Source organism: Aphanomyces astaci (genome assembly GCF_000520075.1).
Source record: "Aphanomyces astaci strain APO3 unplaced genomic scaffold supercont1.22, whole genome shotgun sequence".
Lineage (NCBI taxonomy): Eukaryota > Oomycota > Saprolegniomycetes > Saprolegniales > Verrucalvaceae > Aphanomyces > Aphanomyces astaci.
The window spans coordinates 234918-250123 of record NW_009798285.1 but is presented as its reverse complement, the minus strand read 5'-3'; the positions used below and the strand labels follow the sequence as shown (position 1 = coordinate 250123).

At 50.8% G+C, this 15206-nt stretch overlaps 7 protein-coding genes across 11 annotated transcripts; 3 read left to right on the top strand and 4 right to left on the bottom strand.

Moving 5' to 3' along the window:
- Positions 1-564: 564 nt before the first annotated feature.
- Positions 565-2654, bottom strand: H257_09204. Of its 2 annotated transcripts, XM_009835347.1 has the most exons (6): positions 2502-2654; positions 2340-2447; positions 1806-2257; positions 979-1264; positions 693-917; positions 565-615 (listed from the first exon to the last, which is right to left on the bottom strand). In XM_009835347.1, exons 1-5 carry the CDS (start codon positions 2643-2645, stop codon positions 801-803), a joined length of 1107 nt encoding a protein of 368 aa, XP_009833649.1. In that variant the 5' UTR covers positions 2646-2654; the 3' UTR covers positions 565-615; positions 693-800. The 2 variants fall into 2 exon arrangements, with proteins under 2 accessions (XP_009833649.1, XP_009833650.1); XM_009835348.1 differs by lacking the exon at positions 565-615 and having other exon boundaries at positions 630-917.
- A 333-nt stretch (positions 2655-2987) lies between these two features.
- Positions 2988-4032, bottom strand: H257_09203 (hypothetical protein). The gene is made up of 6 exons (XM_009835346.1): positions 3863-4032; positions 3735-3809; positions 3637-3683; positions 3454-3576; positions 3325-3385; positions 2988-3266 (listed from the first exon to the last, which is right to left on the bottom strand). Exons 1-6 carry the CDS (start codon positions 3999-4001, stop codon positions 3208-3210), a joined length of 504 nt encoding a protein of 167 aa, XP_009833648.1. The 5' UTR covers positions 4002-4032; the 3' UTR covers positions 2988-3207.
- Positions 4033-4141: 109 nt separating this feature from the next.
- H257_09202 (hypothetical protein) lies at positions 4142-6402 on the top strand (the record flags this gene model as incomplete). Its single annotated transcript, XM_009835345.1, has 7 exons — positions 4142-4616; positions 5006-5129; positions 5189-5287; positions 5351-5615; positions 5684-5809; positions 5866-6093; positions 6150-6402. The coding sequence occupies 7 exons, from the start codon at positions 4142-4144 to the stop codon at positions 6369-6371; spliced, it is 1539 nt and encodes a 512-aa protein (XP_009833647.1). The 3' UTR covers positions 6372-6402.
- A 241-nt stretch (positions 6403-6643) lies between these two features.
- H257_09201 (hypothetical protein) lies at positions 6644-8690 on the top strand (the record flags this gene model as incomplete). The annotated part of the gene is made up of 1 exon (XM_009835344.1): positions 6644-8690. The coding sequence occupies one exon, from the start codon at positions 6644-6646 to the stop codon at positions 8672-8674; it is 2031 nt and encodes a 676-aa protein (XP_009833646.1). The 3' UTR covers positions 8675-8690.
- A 373-nt stretch (positions 8691-9063) lies between these two features.
- Positions 9064-10818, bottom strand: H257_09200 (hypothetical protein). The gene is made up of 2 exons (XM_009835343.1): positions 9427-10818; positions 9064-9378 (listed from the first exon to the last, which is right to left on the bottom strand). Exons 1-2 carry the CDS (start codon positions 10805-10807, stop codon positions 9080-9082), a joined length of 1680 nt encoding a protein of 559 aa, XP_009833645.1. The 5' UTR covers positions 10808-10818; the 3' UTR covers positions 9064-9079.
- Positions 10819-11538: 720 nt separating this feature from the next.
- Positions 11539-12729, top strand: H257_09199 (hypothetical protein). Of its 4 annotated transcripts, none has more exons than XM_009835339.1 (4): positions 11539-11605; positions 11655-12092; positions 12141-12243; positions 12289-12729. In XM_009835339.1, the coding sequence occupies exons 1-4, from the start codon at positions 11592-11594 to the stop codon at positions 12580-12582; spliced, it is 849 nt and encodes a 282-aa protein (XP_009833641.1). In that variant the 5' UTR covers positions 11539-11591; the 3' UTR covers positions 12583-12729. The 4 variants fall into 4 exon arrangements, with proteins under 4 accessions (XP_009833641.1, XP_009833642.1, XP_009833644.1 ...); XM_009835342.1 differs by having other exon boundaries at positions 11542-11605; positions 11652-12092; XM_009835340.1 differs by having other exon boundaries at positions 12141-12729.
- A 1229-nt stretch (positions 12730-13958) lies between these two features.
- On the bottom strand, positions 13959-15202 carry H257_09198 (hypothetical protein). The gene has a single exon (XM_009835338.1). It carries the CDS (start codon positions 15118-15120, stop codon positions 14104-14106), a length of 1017 nt encoding a protein of 338 aa, XP_009833640.1. The 5' UTR covers positions 15121-15202; the 3' UTR covers positions 13959-14103.
- Between the last annotated feature and the right edge of the window lie 4 nt (positions 15203-15206).

The following is a 15206-nucleotide window of genomic DNA, read 5'->3' as shown; positions in this document are numbered from 1 at the left end:
TGCTTAGAAAGTAACAAATTTATCTGTGAAGTTCATTGTCTAAACAGATAATTCAACTATGAGGTGAAAGCGGCGCGTCTTGTCTTTTGGAATCACTTCTCAAAACTCAAATATCGTAACGGACTCTTAAAGTTATGTCCATTCTACTCCGACGCCTCCAAAAAAGTTATTTTAAATTGTTTTTGGTTTTGAATGGTCGATCGATTGTCTGCCGATACTTGACAAGACCATAACATAAACTAACTCATACTTCGAAGTAAAATAGTTAATTCGAAGTACTCCGGAGTATACACGATTTCCATTTTTTTGCCGAAAGTCCATAGAGCATTCAAAATAAATCTTGGTGAAATCATCTAGATGCAGATTTGAAATATATATTACGACGTAGTAATAATAGTAGAATTCTTCCAAATGTACGGACAGGTACAGTAGGTGCACTGCACTGGCTATACATGACGAAATTGGCACATTTTTTATATCACAATTTGGGATTTTTGGCGAAATGTTCTGAATAAATATTTGACTTTTTGTGGTATCCAGACACTCGTTTTTCTAAATACTTGATTAACTTAGTACAATTTCGTTCGCCATGTAACTTATGGAAAAAACGAGGAGCTAACACCAGAATATTAGATCTTTCAGTCTATTTCACTGACGAATTATTTGAAACGTTTATTCCCAAACTGACTCACCCAAAAGTGCATTGATGACACGCTTTGTCATAACGTTATGAACGATATTGGCACTAGTTTTCAGTTGTTTTTCCGTGGAATCAAAGGGATAAGACACTTGCAGGTCGTCTAGGTCGTGGTCTGGGCTTTCGTGGCTAACGTTACACGTGCGTCCTCTTCTTGTTCGTTGGGGGCTTTGCCAAACACTTCGTTGAGTTGCTGGCTCACTCGAATGAACGTGGTGCGCTGCACAACTCGAACTCTGTGAGCTACAGTATAATCCCCCCCATGCATGTGGTAAACGCACCTTGGTGAGCTCCTTCAACTGGCCAGCGCCAACATATGTGCACGTGGAGCGGACACCGCCCAAGATGTCCTTGATCGTCTTGTCCACGGGCCCCCGATACGGCACCGTGACGCTCTTGCCCTCGCTGGAACGGTACTCGGCCACTCCCCCCGCATGTTTCTTCATCGCGGTCGCAGAACTCATGCCGTAGAAACGCTTGACCAATTGCCCATCGGTCGTTTCTATCACGTCCCCACCACTCTCGTCGTGCCCGGCGAGCATCCCACCCAACATGACAAAGTCCGCTCTAACATTATAGTCAATATATATATATATATATAAGTTGTCGATTGAATTCTGTACAAAAGCAAGAAACTATTTCCACGAATTTAAGACCTGTCGAAAATCATAAATATAAAATATCGAAGCATGGCCTAGTACTACTACGTATTAATAGTAGTACTAGTATTTCAAGTCGATTCGAAATTGGAGTCGGGGGAGCTCTCAATCGAATGAGCAGCACCAATATCGGCACACAAGTGATATAAACCAATCAAAACCCAGATCAAGAATGAAGTAGCCAATCATATCCACTCTTCAGACCAATGCAACATCAAATTAGTGTGTGACTTCAATTAGTGTGACACTGGACGATTAATACAAACAATCGATCGATAGGTTTGGCGAATCGGCATAAAAGTCAAATTTTGGGTAAAAGGACAATATCAAATTCTGACACAAAAACACTGTCAAAATCGAAAAGATACATGTCAAATCATAGGATGACAAGGTTTGGTCATATATTCCAGGCACTTGTACGAGGGAGAGAGGGCAACGAAAGTACGTACCCTGCGCCAAAGGCCTTGGCCACGTCCCCCGGGCAGGTGCATCCACCGTCGGAAATGACGTGCCCGCGAAGTCCATGCGCGGCATCGGCGCTCTCGAGCACAGCCGACAGCTGCGGATACCCCACGCCCGTCTGTTTGCGAGTGGTGCACACGGAGCCAGGACCGATACCGATCTTAATGATGTCGGCGCCGCTGAGCACCAACTCTTCGACCATTTCCCCCGTCACGACGTTCCCTGCGATGATGGTGTGCGTCGGGTGCTGGGCACGAACCAAACGCACGGCGTCGACAAAGTGTTCGGAATACCCGTTCGCTACGTCCAAGCAGACAAACGCAATCGCGGCGTGCGCATTCAAAACACTCGAGACGCGTTCCAAGTCCGCAGTGCTCGTGCCAGCACTCACGGCGATGAACGGCAGCACGTCTGGGTCACTCTGTGCAAATGCGTTCCACTAATATCACGGGGAAAAATCACAGGGCCTGGAATTAGACAGACGGCATTGACAAGTCGTTGGTTGAAGTTGTAGCATTTACCTCGTCCACGGTGTAGTGCTTGTGGATGCACGTGATGCACTGGTTCGCCGAGAGAACTCTTGCCATCTCAAAAGTTCCGACAGTGTCCATATTGGCGGCAATCACCGGCTACAGACACAAGAATCAGGCGTGGGTAGGTGGGTGTGTAGTACAACGACGTACCACGCCAGTCCATGTTCGCTTCGAATTGCGAAAGGTGAACGTGCGGGAGACGTCAACTTGAGATCGGCTCTTCAAGGTGCTTCGCTTGGGTCGAATGAGCACGTCCTTGAAGTCCAGCTTTGTCTCCGTTTCAATTCGCGGCATCGTCGCGCAGCAAAATCGAGAAATGAGATCCATAATTGTGGAGTTCGTTGAAATGTCCTTATCCGGATAACCCTTTGAAATCTAATAGTGTAAACAATCGAAATCTGTTTGAATAAGCAGTGATGTCAAGTGTAATAGAATACAATAAATACCGTGTTTACACTTGTAATATGTATTGTATTCTAGTAATCATGAAAATAATTGCTTTTACACTACTATAAATTGTGAAAATAAGTAATGACATACATTGAATCAACAGATGTGGGCACAACGTCAACCATGGCCATGCTTGCATGGAGTGAACTACTCCGAATGCGATGGACTGGTGCTACTGAAGTGCCCGGCTAGTTCTCCTTCCTGTATCTCTCATGCCGAGTAGAATGCTTGCAGCCAACGCAGCAAGTGCAAGTGGAATGGTATGCGCTGCTCCATTGGGGTGTAGATGTACGTGGCATGACCAGATTTGATCCCCTTTCAATGGGGTCGTGCTCTGCGCGTTGTTGATAAGAGCTAACGAAAGTGCTAGGAAAGTCGTACTAAGAGACTTGCAAGGCGGGTGCACTTAATGCTCGTGGCCTTGACTCTTCAAGTCGTTCATGTTGGTACCTTGGATTGATTCGCCTAATGAACATGCCACCGGCGGCGACGTTAGCGTCATCTCTCATGGGAAGACTCGTACCGAACAGCTTGAGGCTGGACAACGCCGAGATTTCCCCGCCGTGGTTCTCTTCCACGAAAATCTGCATGGAATGAGAAGGCATGTTAACATCTCAATCGATCGCTCGAATCGGGTCATATAGTGGCGCACCGTCAATGACGTCACGCGTTGAAACTTGACGAAGCGCAATTCGACCGGCGTCCCCGACTGCAACTGATCTTGTGTCCAATCCAACTTTTGCGTTGGCTCAATGTCTGTCACGTCCGAGAATCCCTGCATTATGGAAGCATCACGTCAGGGTGAAGCTACATATTGTAGATCCTATCGGAATACCAAGTTGTTGCGATTTACGAACAGTTTGACCACAGAAGGCGCGCTGTCTAGTATTGCGTGCCACATTCAACAGGGACCTTAGGGAGAGCACGACGTACCGTCTTTGGGGGCTTTGAGAGAAATGGAGTGGATCTTGACGGCTTCTTTGAATTCCAAGTGGATCAGCAATTGTTCTAGCACACCAAAGCACACGATCACATTTGTCAGTTCTAACATGGCATCGTACCGTCGGCTTCGCTCTTCAACACGAGCGACTCATCCCCGATGAACAAGTTCCCATACCCGAAGCTCGGATCTTCGTTCAAGCAGTAGCTGTTGGACTTATCGAACTGATCAACGAGGTCCTCAAACTTCCGGCCGGCCATGATGATGTGTCTGTCAAATGTGCGATTGCAAGTGATTTTCAAATTATCATGTTTCAGAAACCCTCTCCTCCTCTATAAATGAATTATCTTCCAACACCATGAAACCGATTTTGGGGAGTTTGCCATTTGGTATTAGCATCATGCGCTTCGAACCGACGTCGTTCGAAATCGATGATGGCGATGGCAGTGATGACGAGTCTACCACCAAGCCATGGCTCGTGGGGGTACCTGTCCAGAAGGCTATGCCTGGCGACCAAGTGATGCAATGCGCTGGGATCGTCAAGGACGGATCGCGATGCACCCGAACGTACACACAAACGACCAGCGCAACGGTGTCATTTTGCTTCAAACACCGGCATCAACAGCGGACATCCACCCACGGGTACGCTCCGCTGGCACAGCTGGATATTCAAGTGCCGAAGCAGCGTCAATCCAACGTGGTACCATCGTGCCGCTGCCGAGGGGCGATGCATTGGACATACCAATCGATGTGCGCAATGTTCTGCTTGTTCCTAGCCATTGGGCTTCTGTTTACGAGCCTTGTTTTGGAAATACCACACATTGGCCTCGCCAGCGCGTTCTTCTTTTGCATCCCCATGGTGCTCTTAGCCAACTGTATGATACGAATGATGCTGGTCGCATGGCTGCCAAGCCCCCCGCGCCACTCACATCACCACACCGTGCAGACTGCATAGGCAAATTGACTATGTAACACATAACGTTAGTAGTTCGTCTCCAACCAATACTTACTTAAACAACCCATGTTTGGACTATAGTTCGAAACACCGCTAATGTGTGGCATCGCCATAACTTCATATGCGGAAGTGGCAGACCGGTCGCTAGGGATAAATAAGCACAGTACAGGTAATAAAGCTACAAGCACCAACGTGACTATCCGTGTACAAATGAATGCTTCGTCCTGTGAACATAAGCCAGTGTAACCGACATACACTATTTCACGTCGGAAGTTATGCGACAACTCCATTGCGCTAAACATAGCGCAGGCTCGAGTCGTTACGAAAGGCTGAGCCGCGGAAAAGCGGCAGACAGACCGACAAGCATGGCCGAGTTCTATGCATGTTGGGTCAACCGAAGTAAGACCCTTGAGCTCCTGGACGTGTCTCTTCGGTACTGCCGACCATATATATCGACTGTGGTGACCGTTATGCATGCCTGCTTGCCCGTAGAGACTGCACTGCCAATGCAAACAAAGAACTTCTCGCTGCCATTTGCATCCAGCGGATATATCGAGGACAGCGCGTGCGAGCCGATATTTCTCGATGCAGGTTGAAGCCTCTCCAAACTCCTGGCACGTCCATGGCCTCATGTGACGCTGTTCTCAACTCTAGAGAAGCCGAAATTGTCGTGGCCCGCGTTTTTCGAGGGCATTTAGGCCGACACACAGCGTCGCAGGAACGCCGGCGCCAGATCCATCTCGAAGCGCAGGCACGACTCCACCACGTGGCGCGAGTGATTCAGACGAGATACCGCGGGTGGGCCAGTCGAAAGTACAAACTCAACTTTGCCACACGAAAGCTCTACCTCAAGGACCTGGAAGCCAAGGGCCACGCACTGCGTGATACATTGCGACAGCGTTTGGATGCCCAACGCGCGGTAAACCAGGATTCCTCTGCTGCGCTGTATATATCGTAACGGATATGGGTGGTGTCGACTGGGGGTAGGCAGAGGCTGCGCGAGTGGACGCAGAGTCCCGAGACGAGCTGGTTCGAATCACACAACACTTGCATCACTTGGTGGGCACGGCCGTGACGCCTGGTATATTTAGCTCGCCGTTCCTGCAATCCAAGGTAGAGAGATTCACATCACGTACAGTGTATGGCACCATGTCATGATTGTGATGTAGCCTACGGCGTTTGGAGTGCCCGTGGAAACCCACATTCGGACAAACACGCTGAATTACCTTGCGACTGTTCCCAAGAAACTCCTGCCCAAGTCACAGCTCAAGCCGAAGCCGCCGGCAGTGCGGACGTCGCTGCAAGCCACGTCAGTGTACCAAGTGGACAAGGTGTACGACGACCGCGAAAAGAGATATCAAAAGGCCAGCCAGATCACAGAAGAGAACTTTGTCACGGTAGGTTACTTGCATACTGTATGTGGAATTGAGAGGATCTCATGTAATGACGTTAGGTCGTGCATCCGGCGTCTACATATGCCTACGACAAGAGCGTGAACAACGGCATCGAGTACTTGGACCCTCGCAAACACCCGTTCTGCCAGCGAAGTGCCAACAAGTCGCCAGTCAAGTCTAGGGAGAGTATTGTTTTGCCGCCGGCGACAAGGCCGTCGTCCCAAGCCCTGCCCCACGTGAAGAAGAAGAAACCCCACAGCAAGAGGACAGTCGTAGAATAGATCAATAGTATTAACCATCACCATTCCCGTGTGTCCATGAGTACATGTACAGTACAGCAGCCACGCGGCGGTCAAAGCAGAACGGTATGAACTGTCAAGATGATGGTAGCCCAAAAATCGAGTAATTTGATTGGGCCGTAAAACATTACACTCAATTTTAATCGAAAACCGTGTAATTCGTTACAAATACCAGGTATGCAATTCAGGTTTCATTTAAAACTACGAGGCCACTAACTTTATACGAAAATTCAAACACACGTTCGCGGCAGGCGATGACGGCGCCGACGTCGAACTTTGGCTGGCCTGTGGACACTGCTGACCTCCATGACACCAACAAGACACATGACGCCGAGGACATGGCAGACAACTATTCGGATTCTGACGCATCTCCATTCAACGACATGACCTTTGACGAAGCCGAGGCCGACAGCGAATATGCCCCGTCGTCCTCGTCCAACGATGGCCACAGCGACGACGACGACGACGATATCGATACAGACGAGGATGCATCCCTTGTTCCTGACGATGAGATTGACTCGAGGTTGTGGTCGAGTTCGAAGGAGAAACAACAATGGGCAGTCAAGTACGAGCGGACGAATGCAGCGTGGCAGCGCAAGTACGGGTGTCGCATCGACTCGGAAGCCCGCCCGGAAGTCAGCGCCAAGCTCCGCCGCGAACGATGGTGGCGACGGGTGCAGCAGGTGTTTGTCGTCTTGACGGTTGCAGCGTATTTCGGTCATTGGTGGGCGATTTGGAACGACTACGACGTGGCGCGCACAGTGGCGCCGTTCCGACTTCTCGAGTGGTGGCAAGGATCACCTGCACCGACCCCAGTTTCTCCCGACCTTGGAACTACTGACGACGATCGAGTTGCTGACGTTGCAGAGCTACTGCTTGCAGACTTGGCGGCAGCAAGCGATGAGGTTCAAGGACCGACCGACAACCGCGTGGATGGACAAAGCAACGCCACCCATGCCGAGGACGCACCAGACGATAGCTCCAATGCTACCCACGCGGCAGAAGTGTCAGAGGTGGTCGAAGCGGACCATGAGTTGCACCCTCCAGAATCCCCACCACGAGATGTCGACGAAGAACATTCCGAGAACGTTCTTCAATCCGACGATGCCCCGATGACGCCGGTGGAATCCAATGAAACGGCGGCCGGGGAAAGTTCCTTGGCGGAGGAGGACAGTGATCGTCCGTCAAAGCCCGACGTCGTTCAAGTTGAACTTTCAAATGGAGTCATGAAGACAACGATGGAACGCGACCATGATGACGTGGCAGGGCCACACGACTTGCCCACATCCAGCGACAACGTCCCAATGATCGCCGCCAGTTCTCAACCTGTCCAAGGGGAGTGGACATTTGGAAACAACCACCACAAGGAACCATCCGACAACACAAACTCTACTACTACGGAAGACACTAGCGGCCATAAACTCACAGAAACTTGCGCTGCCGCGTGGGGGCCAGACATTTGTGCGACACCGTTTATTTCTTCGGATCAAGATTTGACCTGTCCCTACAAGTCAAGGGGGGGCTCCACTGCTCAAGAGACTTCCCTTCCGCCCGCCATGGCCGTCGACGTGCTGCCAGATGAAAACACAGCTGCGCTGCAGAAGAGCGACGACCTAGTCCAAGTTAGTGATTCGCCCGTGTCGTCGTCCACCTTGACAAGTTCCGACGCCCAATCGTCGGCTGAGCCCACGTCGACGTCCTCAGGTCGTCCTCCTTCGTTGGCACATGACGATGGCGGCATGGTCCAAGTCCAGTTGGCCGTGAACCAATGCACAATCCACGCCAAGGCGTTGGTTCCGCACACACACGAGACGGACGCGGCGGCCGCTGCGCGCGCCGCCTGCGACGAGGCCGTGCAGCTTGCCGGGGACAATGGGGCTTGGCGAGAGCGAGCGCTGACCGGGCGCGGCGACCTCAAGAGTTTGCTGCGCGACTTGACCGGTGCCCTCGACGATTACGAGGCCGCGATGCTCGTCCGCGCTTCGACGAAGCATCATGATGTGATTGCCCTCAAGTGGCGGTCGGTTCAGTGGATGGACTGGTACGTCAAAGGCGCGATGGCCGCGCTGGCCGCCGACTGCCGCGACGTGGTCGCCCGAGATGGTGGTGATGGGAATGATATTTTGCGGGCTGTGGCGGCGCAATGGCTCGAAGTCGTGCGGCCAGGTGCGGACGTGGCGGACACGTTCAAGGAGCAGCTGTTCAAAGTGCTTGTCGACTCGCGCAAACTCACTATGACATCTCTCACAGTCATCGACGACATTGACGTAGTAACCAGTAAATAGAACTCTTACACACACATTTTTCCGAAGATGTACAGTATTGGCTCTAGTGTATGGGCAACACCAAGCCGTGAGCAAGTCTCGGTGGTATCAAGTGAGAGCTGGTGAGATTCAGTACATACGAACCTGGTTATAGTAACCTTTTAAATACTAAGTTGACACTGGTGTTTCACTATGCTTGCTGCAGGGGTGTAGCCTGTACTACGTACACCAGACACAACACATGCCATCATAGTCCGAAGATTGGGTTGAGACGTAAACTAACGTTAGAGCAGGTGTGGCATGCTATAGTACTATCGGTATACCAAGTCAAAAGCCCTATAATGTATACTTGTAGCCAGCCAGTCCCATGGACCATGGTAACGTTATGGCTGTTGCTTCAAGCACGAGTTCATCTGAAAGTATTTATTACGAGTGTTTTGTGGGGCTCGTCGACGGAACGGCGTCGACTACATCGTCCGTGGTGGGAGACGATGGCTGGCCATATTGGAGTGGACTGTCGGGGGTGGGCGCAATCTTTTTCCAGCTGTGCATAAGGTCGCGCCTTGTAAAGTTGATCAGCAACGAATCCGATGTCTGCATCGACATTATCGACGGGGGTCCTCGCGTCGTCGTGCTCTCTTTGCTGTCGGCAGGTGCGGAGTTGCGCTTTGCAGAAGTTTCCAGGGACGTTCGTCGCTTGGTTATCTCCCGCTTGGTATAGTTACCTATAACACACCACGTTATTGTAGTGGAGAATTTCGTGGTCGACGTACTTTTGGAAATGTGAGCGAAAAACAACACTCGGTGTTCGTCTCGAGAGATGGTTTGGCTGTCGCGGACAGAGTAAACGTACACGCACGTGAGGACCAAGAGCGTCACGGCCACCACGGAGGGGGTGATGCCGTCAAACGGTTGAAACACCAAGAGCGCCACGAGCTGCAGCCCCGACACGACCATGGAAAAGGCGGCGCCGGCCAGCCCCACCGGACTTTGAAACGACCGCGTCAAGTGATTGAAATTTCTACGCATGTACACGTAATTCCACAGCTGCGCCATGTTGGCCGAAAACCCAAACACCATGCAAATGTTGAACAGGTGCAGCGTGGTCCAGTACTGGCCCACGATGCACAGCACAAAGCTGACGGCCGAGCCAGCCACCGCCGCCACGGGGTGGGTCTTGTGCACCGGGTGCTGGTACCCTAACCGAGTGGGCATGAGTTTCGACGCCGCCATCGACGCCAGCACGGTCGAGTACAGAAAAATGAAGCCGTAGATGGTTGCAAACGTGGCTGGTAGGGACAACGCGGTGGCCACATAAGGGCCTGCGCCGAACGATGCCATGATGCCTCCACGAATCACAACGAGGTCCACTTCCGTGGTGTCGACGCCCGGGGGCATACATATAGCCACAAAGTACACACCGACGGCGGTGGCGGCTAACGTGATCACGCACGCCGTTTGGCCTGATGGGATGATGGTTTTGGGCGCGTCGACCATGTTGGCAACTGCGTTGAGAGCCTCGATCCCAACAAAAAACCACGCAGACAGCGGGAAGTTCTCCATGAACGCTTGCATGCCTCCTTTAAAGTAGTGCGTCGGCCCCCCGCCGTACTTTTCGTAGCTGACGTGGGGAAGCGAGCCAAGAATGTATACCAGCAGAATGCCCAACGACAGAAACGCCAGCACGACATTGCACTGCCAAAAACATCGCTGGCCCCAGTTTTGCAAGCCGAGGGCCACACCGTAGATGGACAGCCACGCGAGGGGGCGCGCGAACCACACCAAGTGGGGCAGGGGGTCCATGAGCTCCAAGATCATGTTGCCGAGCACGAGCACGGACGATGCGGTGTAGACGATGTACTGGAGGCATTCACAACAACCGACCACATACCCCCCATAAAACCCCAGCGAACACCGACTGAGGCCAAACGCGCCACCTGAAAACGGCAGCCCACTCACTGTTTCGGCAAGACAGAGCACAAGGCACACGTAACTGGTGCCTGTCACCACGATGGACACAAGCGTGCTCCACACCCCCGCGGCCAGCCCAGCGTTCCACGAAAAGTACTGACCCCCAATGACGATCGTGATTCCGAGGGCCCAAATATCGTATTTGGACGCTTTGTATCGCCCCACGCCAGGTCGTGTTGTCATGCGTTCTTGATGCGCAAATTTAGATGGTAACATTTGGGGGCCTCGGCCTCGTAACGATTGAGCGTTTCATGCTGAAACTGCCCATGTTGGTGTGTAAAGCGTTCGCGCAATTCATTATTAGTGCTACACATACATACTGCCACATGACCGAAGTGCACACTAGAGTAGTAGTGGGGCGAAGTGTTGTGGGTGAGGAAGGAGCATGGAAAAGTTAACGATGTGAATGAAATGAATTGGTTGAGAGTGGAGCACTGAAGGGATGGTTGGGTCCTCCCAAAGGGAGGTCATAAATTTTTGAAGTCGCATCGAATCGAGTCAATTCCACGGTAATCTTTAGTAAAAGGCGAAAGATTAGTACGTAATGAAATTAACTCTGCGAGATAATTTTAATCAGTCGAGTGGCCTACAATTGCTACCAAATCGTACTCCCACGCGTGAAACGCGGTCCCAATTAGACAATGCAATTGTATAGTATTCTAAAACCAAGTTGATTATTGCTTGGAATTCATATTGTCCTTTCGCTGAAATTTGATGAGTCGAGAATCGATTATTGCCAAATTTTAAGCTTCTTCAATGTAAGATATACAAAGTTGAAGATGAATACTTGGACTATACTAATCCATGATTGGTTGAAATTTCTCGTTAGTGCACGTTGATTGGCTCGGACATTTTCAAATCCGTTTGTCAAATTCATTCGATTCTGCTCGAAAGTCCAAATTTGAAATAAGATCCGAGAGGCACCGTTGGATTCAATAAATCCATACATTTTAGCACGGTGTGAAGCATGAGCTCGTCGAGGTAGCAGTGACTGGTGTGGATGACGCTGATGAGTGCACTTCCGTAGCAGTGAAGAAGACGTTCCTCTATCCCAGCTTCGAGTGGCACAGAACCAACGGAGGGATGTGGACGTGAAGCGGGATGTCAAAGAAACGAAGAAGGATGCCACGAAAGAAGTGCAACAACCTGCGACGAAGTTGGCGGGGCCGCCAAAGCGCGTGCTGGATGACAGCGACGACGAAATGCCTCTCTTGGCCATGAAGAAGTCCAAAGTGAAGAAAGAAAGTGCCCACATTGACGACGACGACAAACCCATCAAGAAGAAGGTATCGTCGGTGTCCGTGAAGCGCGAAGCCAAGTCCGACTCCCCCGTGAAGTTGGAGAAGCGAACAATATCGACGTCGTCTAAGCAGCGCAAGGCCAAAAGCATTGCGTACAAGCAACAAGAGGCGTCGGAATCGTTGTACGACACGTTGAAGGGTCGCTTGGTGCAGGAATTGCTCTGCAGGTTGGTTGAACCGTGCCCCTCTGTCTTGTGATTCAACTCTTTGTGTAGGTGGTGGTATGCATTGGACTGGCCTTCCCACGACACCAAGCGCGAAGAGACCCCCGATCTCCAACCTTTGGATGGGTTTCCTGGCTCGTTCATCAGTGTCAAGGTACGGAAGCGTCCTTTATCCATTGAGCCTGCCATGTTTTGATAGGGGGACGACATGGGCTCGATTGTGGACAAGCGAAATGCCAGTGGCAAGCCCACGTTCATCACGTTCTTTGCGATGCCATCCAAGGAAGTGCAGAATTTGCTCGTCGTCGCCTATGCCAACCAAATGAAAGTGCTCGCAAAGCACGAAGGCCCTGACGCGCCTCTTCTGAAGGACCTGGGGCAAGCATTGAAGAGTGCCCAAAGCATCAACGCTGATAAGGCGGAGAGGGAAAGCATCAAAGCGCTCAAGGAGTATGTCGAGTTGGCCGCTCGATTAAAAGAGTTGCGAGAGTAACCTCTGGTTCCTTCTCGTAATCACAACGATGTGTGAATTCACAACCCCTCACCTTTGTAGGTGACTTGTAGGACTGTTACTAGTTAGTCTACATCTCGCATGAACTTTAAACAAACGTTAAATTAATGCAGCTTGGTCGTCGTGGAATCTACTAGCTTACGTAGGAATAAGCTCGAGATTGCCGTCAATTTATCCTATTAAGGGCCTCTTCCAAGTAACTTTTTAAAACGAACGGAGCCAATCAGAATCGTTTCCGTCGTACTTTGAAATTCATTTTTAAGAAAGAGTCATGCTTTGGTCGTGAGTGGGGTACATTTGTGCCGTTAAATGATGATTTACTTGATTTCAGCATTGTAATGTGCTTTCCGGTTAAACTTGCCAATTGTGAGCCATAGCCGCGATGATTTCATTGGTTAGAATTTCGAAGATTTGGGCAGAAAATGGACATCCAACGGGCAGTACGACGAGGTGTAGTCGCACGTGCGGTAGCGCGGGCGTCCAGTTGGTGTACTTGAGAAGTTTGTATGTACTGTACATAGGTGTGCATGTGTGTTGGGGATGCGAAGAGACTCGCATACGAAGCCTACGCGCTCAGGTGTTAATGCTGCAAGATTGGATCGTCGTTCATTGACTCAGCTCAGGAAACTGCGTCATAATAGATAGGGTGATCAGTAGCGATTGTTTTGTGAGAGAAATCCCACTTGTTGTCATTGGGGTCATTTCGCGGACATTCGGATCGGGGCGATTTAAGAACCGCCCATGGAAATTTGGAGTAGAACACACAATATGACTTTCAGCACCATGCAGCCTTGAGGACGACGCGGATGGAGGCCGACATCGACTTCGACGTAGATGTTCTCGTCAATGGCAGCACACGTGACCCATGCATTAACCGCTAAAATGGACTTTATATTTATATTTCAGAACAACCGATACAATAGGGAAGTTTATTTGTTTTGGTGGAGAGGTGTACCAATTCTTAATGTTTATGTAGGTCTTGAGTATACTATACAAAACACAAGCCAAAGGTGGTTGTCATTTCACTGACGGGAGTTTGTGTTGTAGGAACAAAAGTGTGGGTTCGACCAATTTGAGTATCTCGCAGAGTTAATTTCATTACGTACTAATCTTTCGCCTTTTACTAAAGATTACCGTGGAATTGACTCGACTCGATGCGACTTCAAAAATTTATGACCTCCCTTTGGGAGGACCAAACCAAAACCACCCGTTCACTGCTTGCTTCTCCATACCAAATCGCTCTACACTTCCCACACCTCATGATGTCCAATGTAACTTACTGGTACACAATACTAGTCCATAGCGGACGTCGTTGCCATGAAGACGAACGATTGCTTTAGTGTTGGGAGTACATATCATTGCTAACCAAACAAGAGATCAATCGTACGAGTTGATAGTTGTTATCTACGTACTACACTGTACAATTCCTAGTGGCGTGGCTGACGTTACAGGCCACCCTCGCCACGGAGAAAGCAAATCCACGTGGATTGTGTGTGTGTAGGTTTACACCTTGTGGTAGGCTTCGTTCGATAGGTCTGGTTTGGGGGTGTCCTCGGGGGTCACGGCGTCGTCGCTTGCAGTGTCCTTTGACTTGTTCAACTCGATGGGCTCATATACCGAGTACACGGTGATGCCCACGCACTCCAAGCCCCACGCGAGCCAGTACAACCCTGGCACAGACCCGTCGAACACCCACATCATGGTCAACGCGCTGTACAGGTCGGACGTGAGCAGCGAAATGTTGAACAGGAGCGACTCGGACACGCGCAGAAACACCGACACGGTCGCGTAAAACAAGAACATGGTCAGCACGTAGCCGGCGTTCCACCCGACGTTTTCCGCCGACCAGTCGACGTCCGTGACCTTGGCGTATTCGCTGATGATGGCCATCTGAATCAGCGACACGATCGTGGCCGTCACGCCCATCTTGCCAAGCACTTCAATGTTGGCGTCGATGCCCGTGTTGTTGCGCTTGACGGCAAACTCCTGGAGCAGGTTGGACAGCGCGTACAGCCCCGCAGCCAGCAGCGACTTCAAGTTGCCCCGCATTTGGTTGGGGAACTCGCCGCCTTCATTGTTGGCCGCGAAGATCACGACAAAGCCCGCCACAGCAAACACGCACCCGACCACGTGAAACCAGTTGTACCGCTTGCCCATGAAGAAGTAGCTCAAGACCGTCACGACCGGGATCGTCATGTGCAGAATGAGCCCGAGGATCGCGTAGTTGACGTCTTCGGCGAACGCGGCGACGGCCCAGTAGTTGGCTTCAACGTCAATGAGCCCAAACAACACCCAAAACCAGACCGGCAAGTGCACGGACGCACACCGCTTGACGTAAAAGTACGGGAGGAACACCAGTGCCAACAGCACGTACAAGAAGGTCGTGCTGAACGTGACCACCAACGCGTCATTGCGTTGGAGCTTGTTGGTAAAGATGCTCGTGCACACCAGCAAGATCGAAATCACTTGGCCATACGTGAAGTTGGCAATCTGACGACGGAAGGTCTCGCTCAAGGTCATAGTGGCAGCCACAGGTCAAATTCCACAATGAGACTGTCGTCGTTCGACTGGCCACCGCCGTTCCATGAGCTCTCGCCATGAGAAAC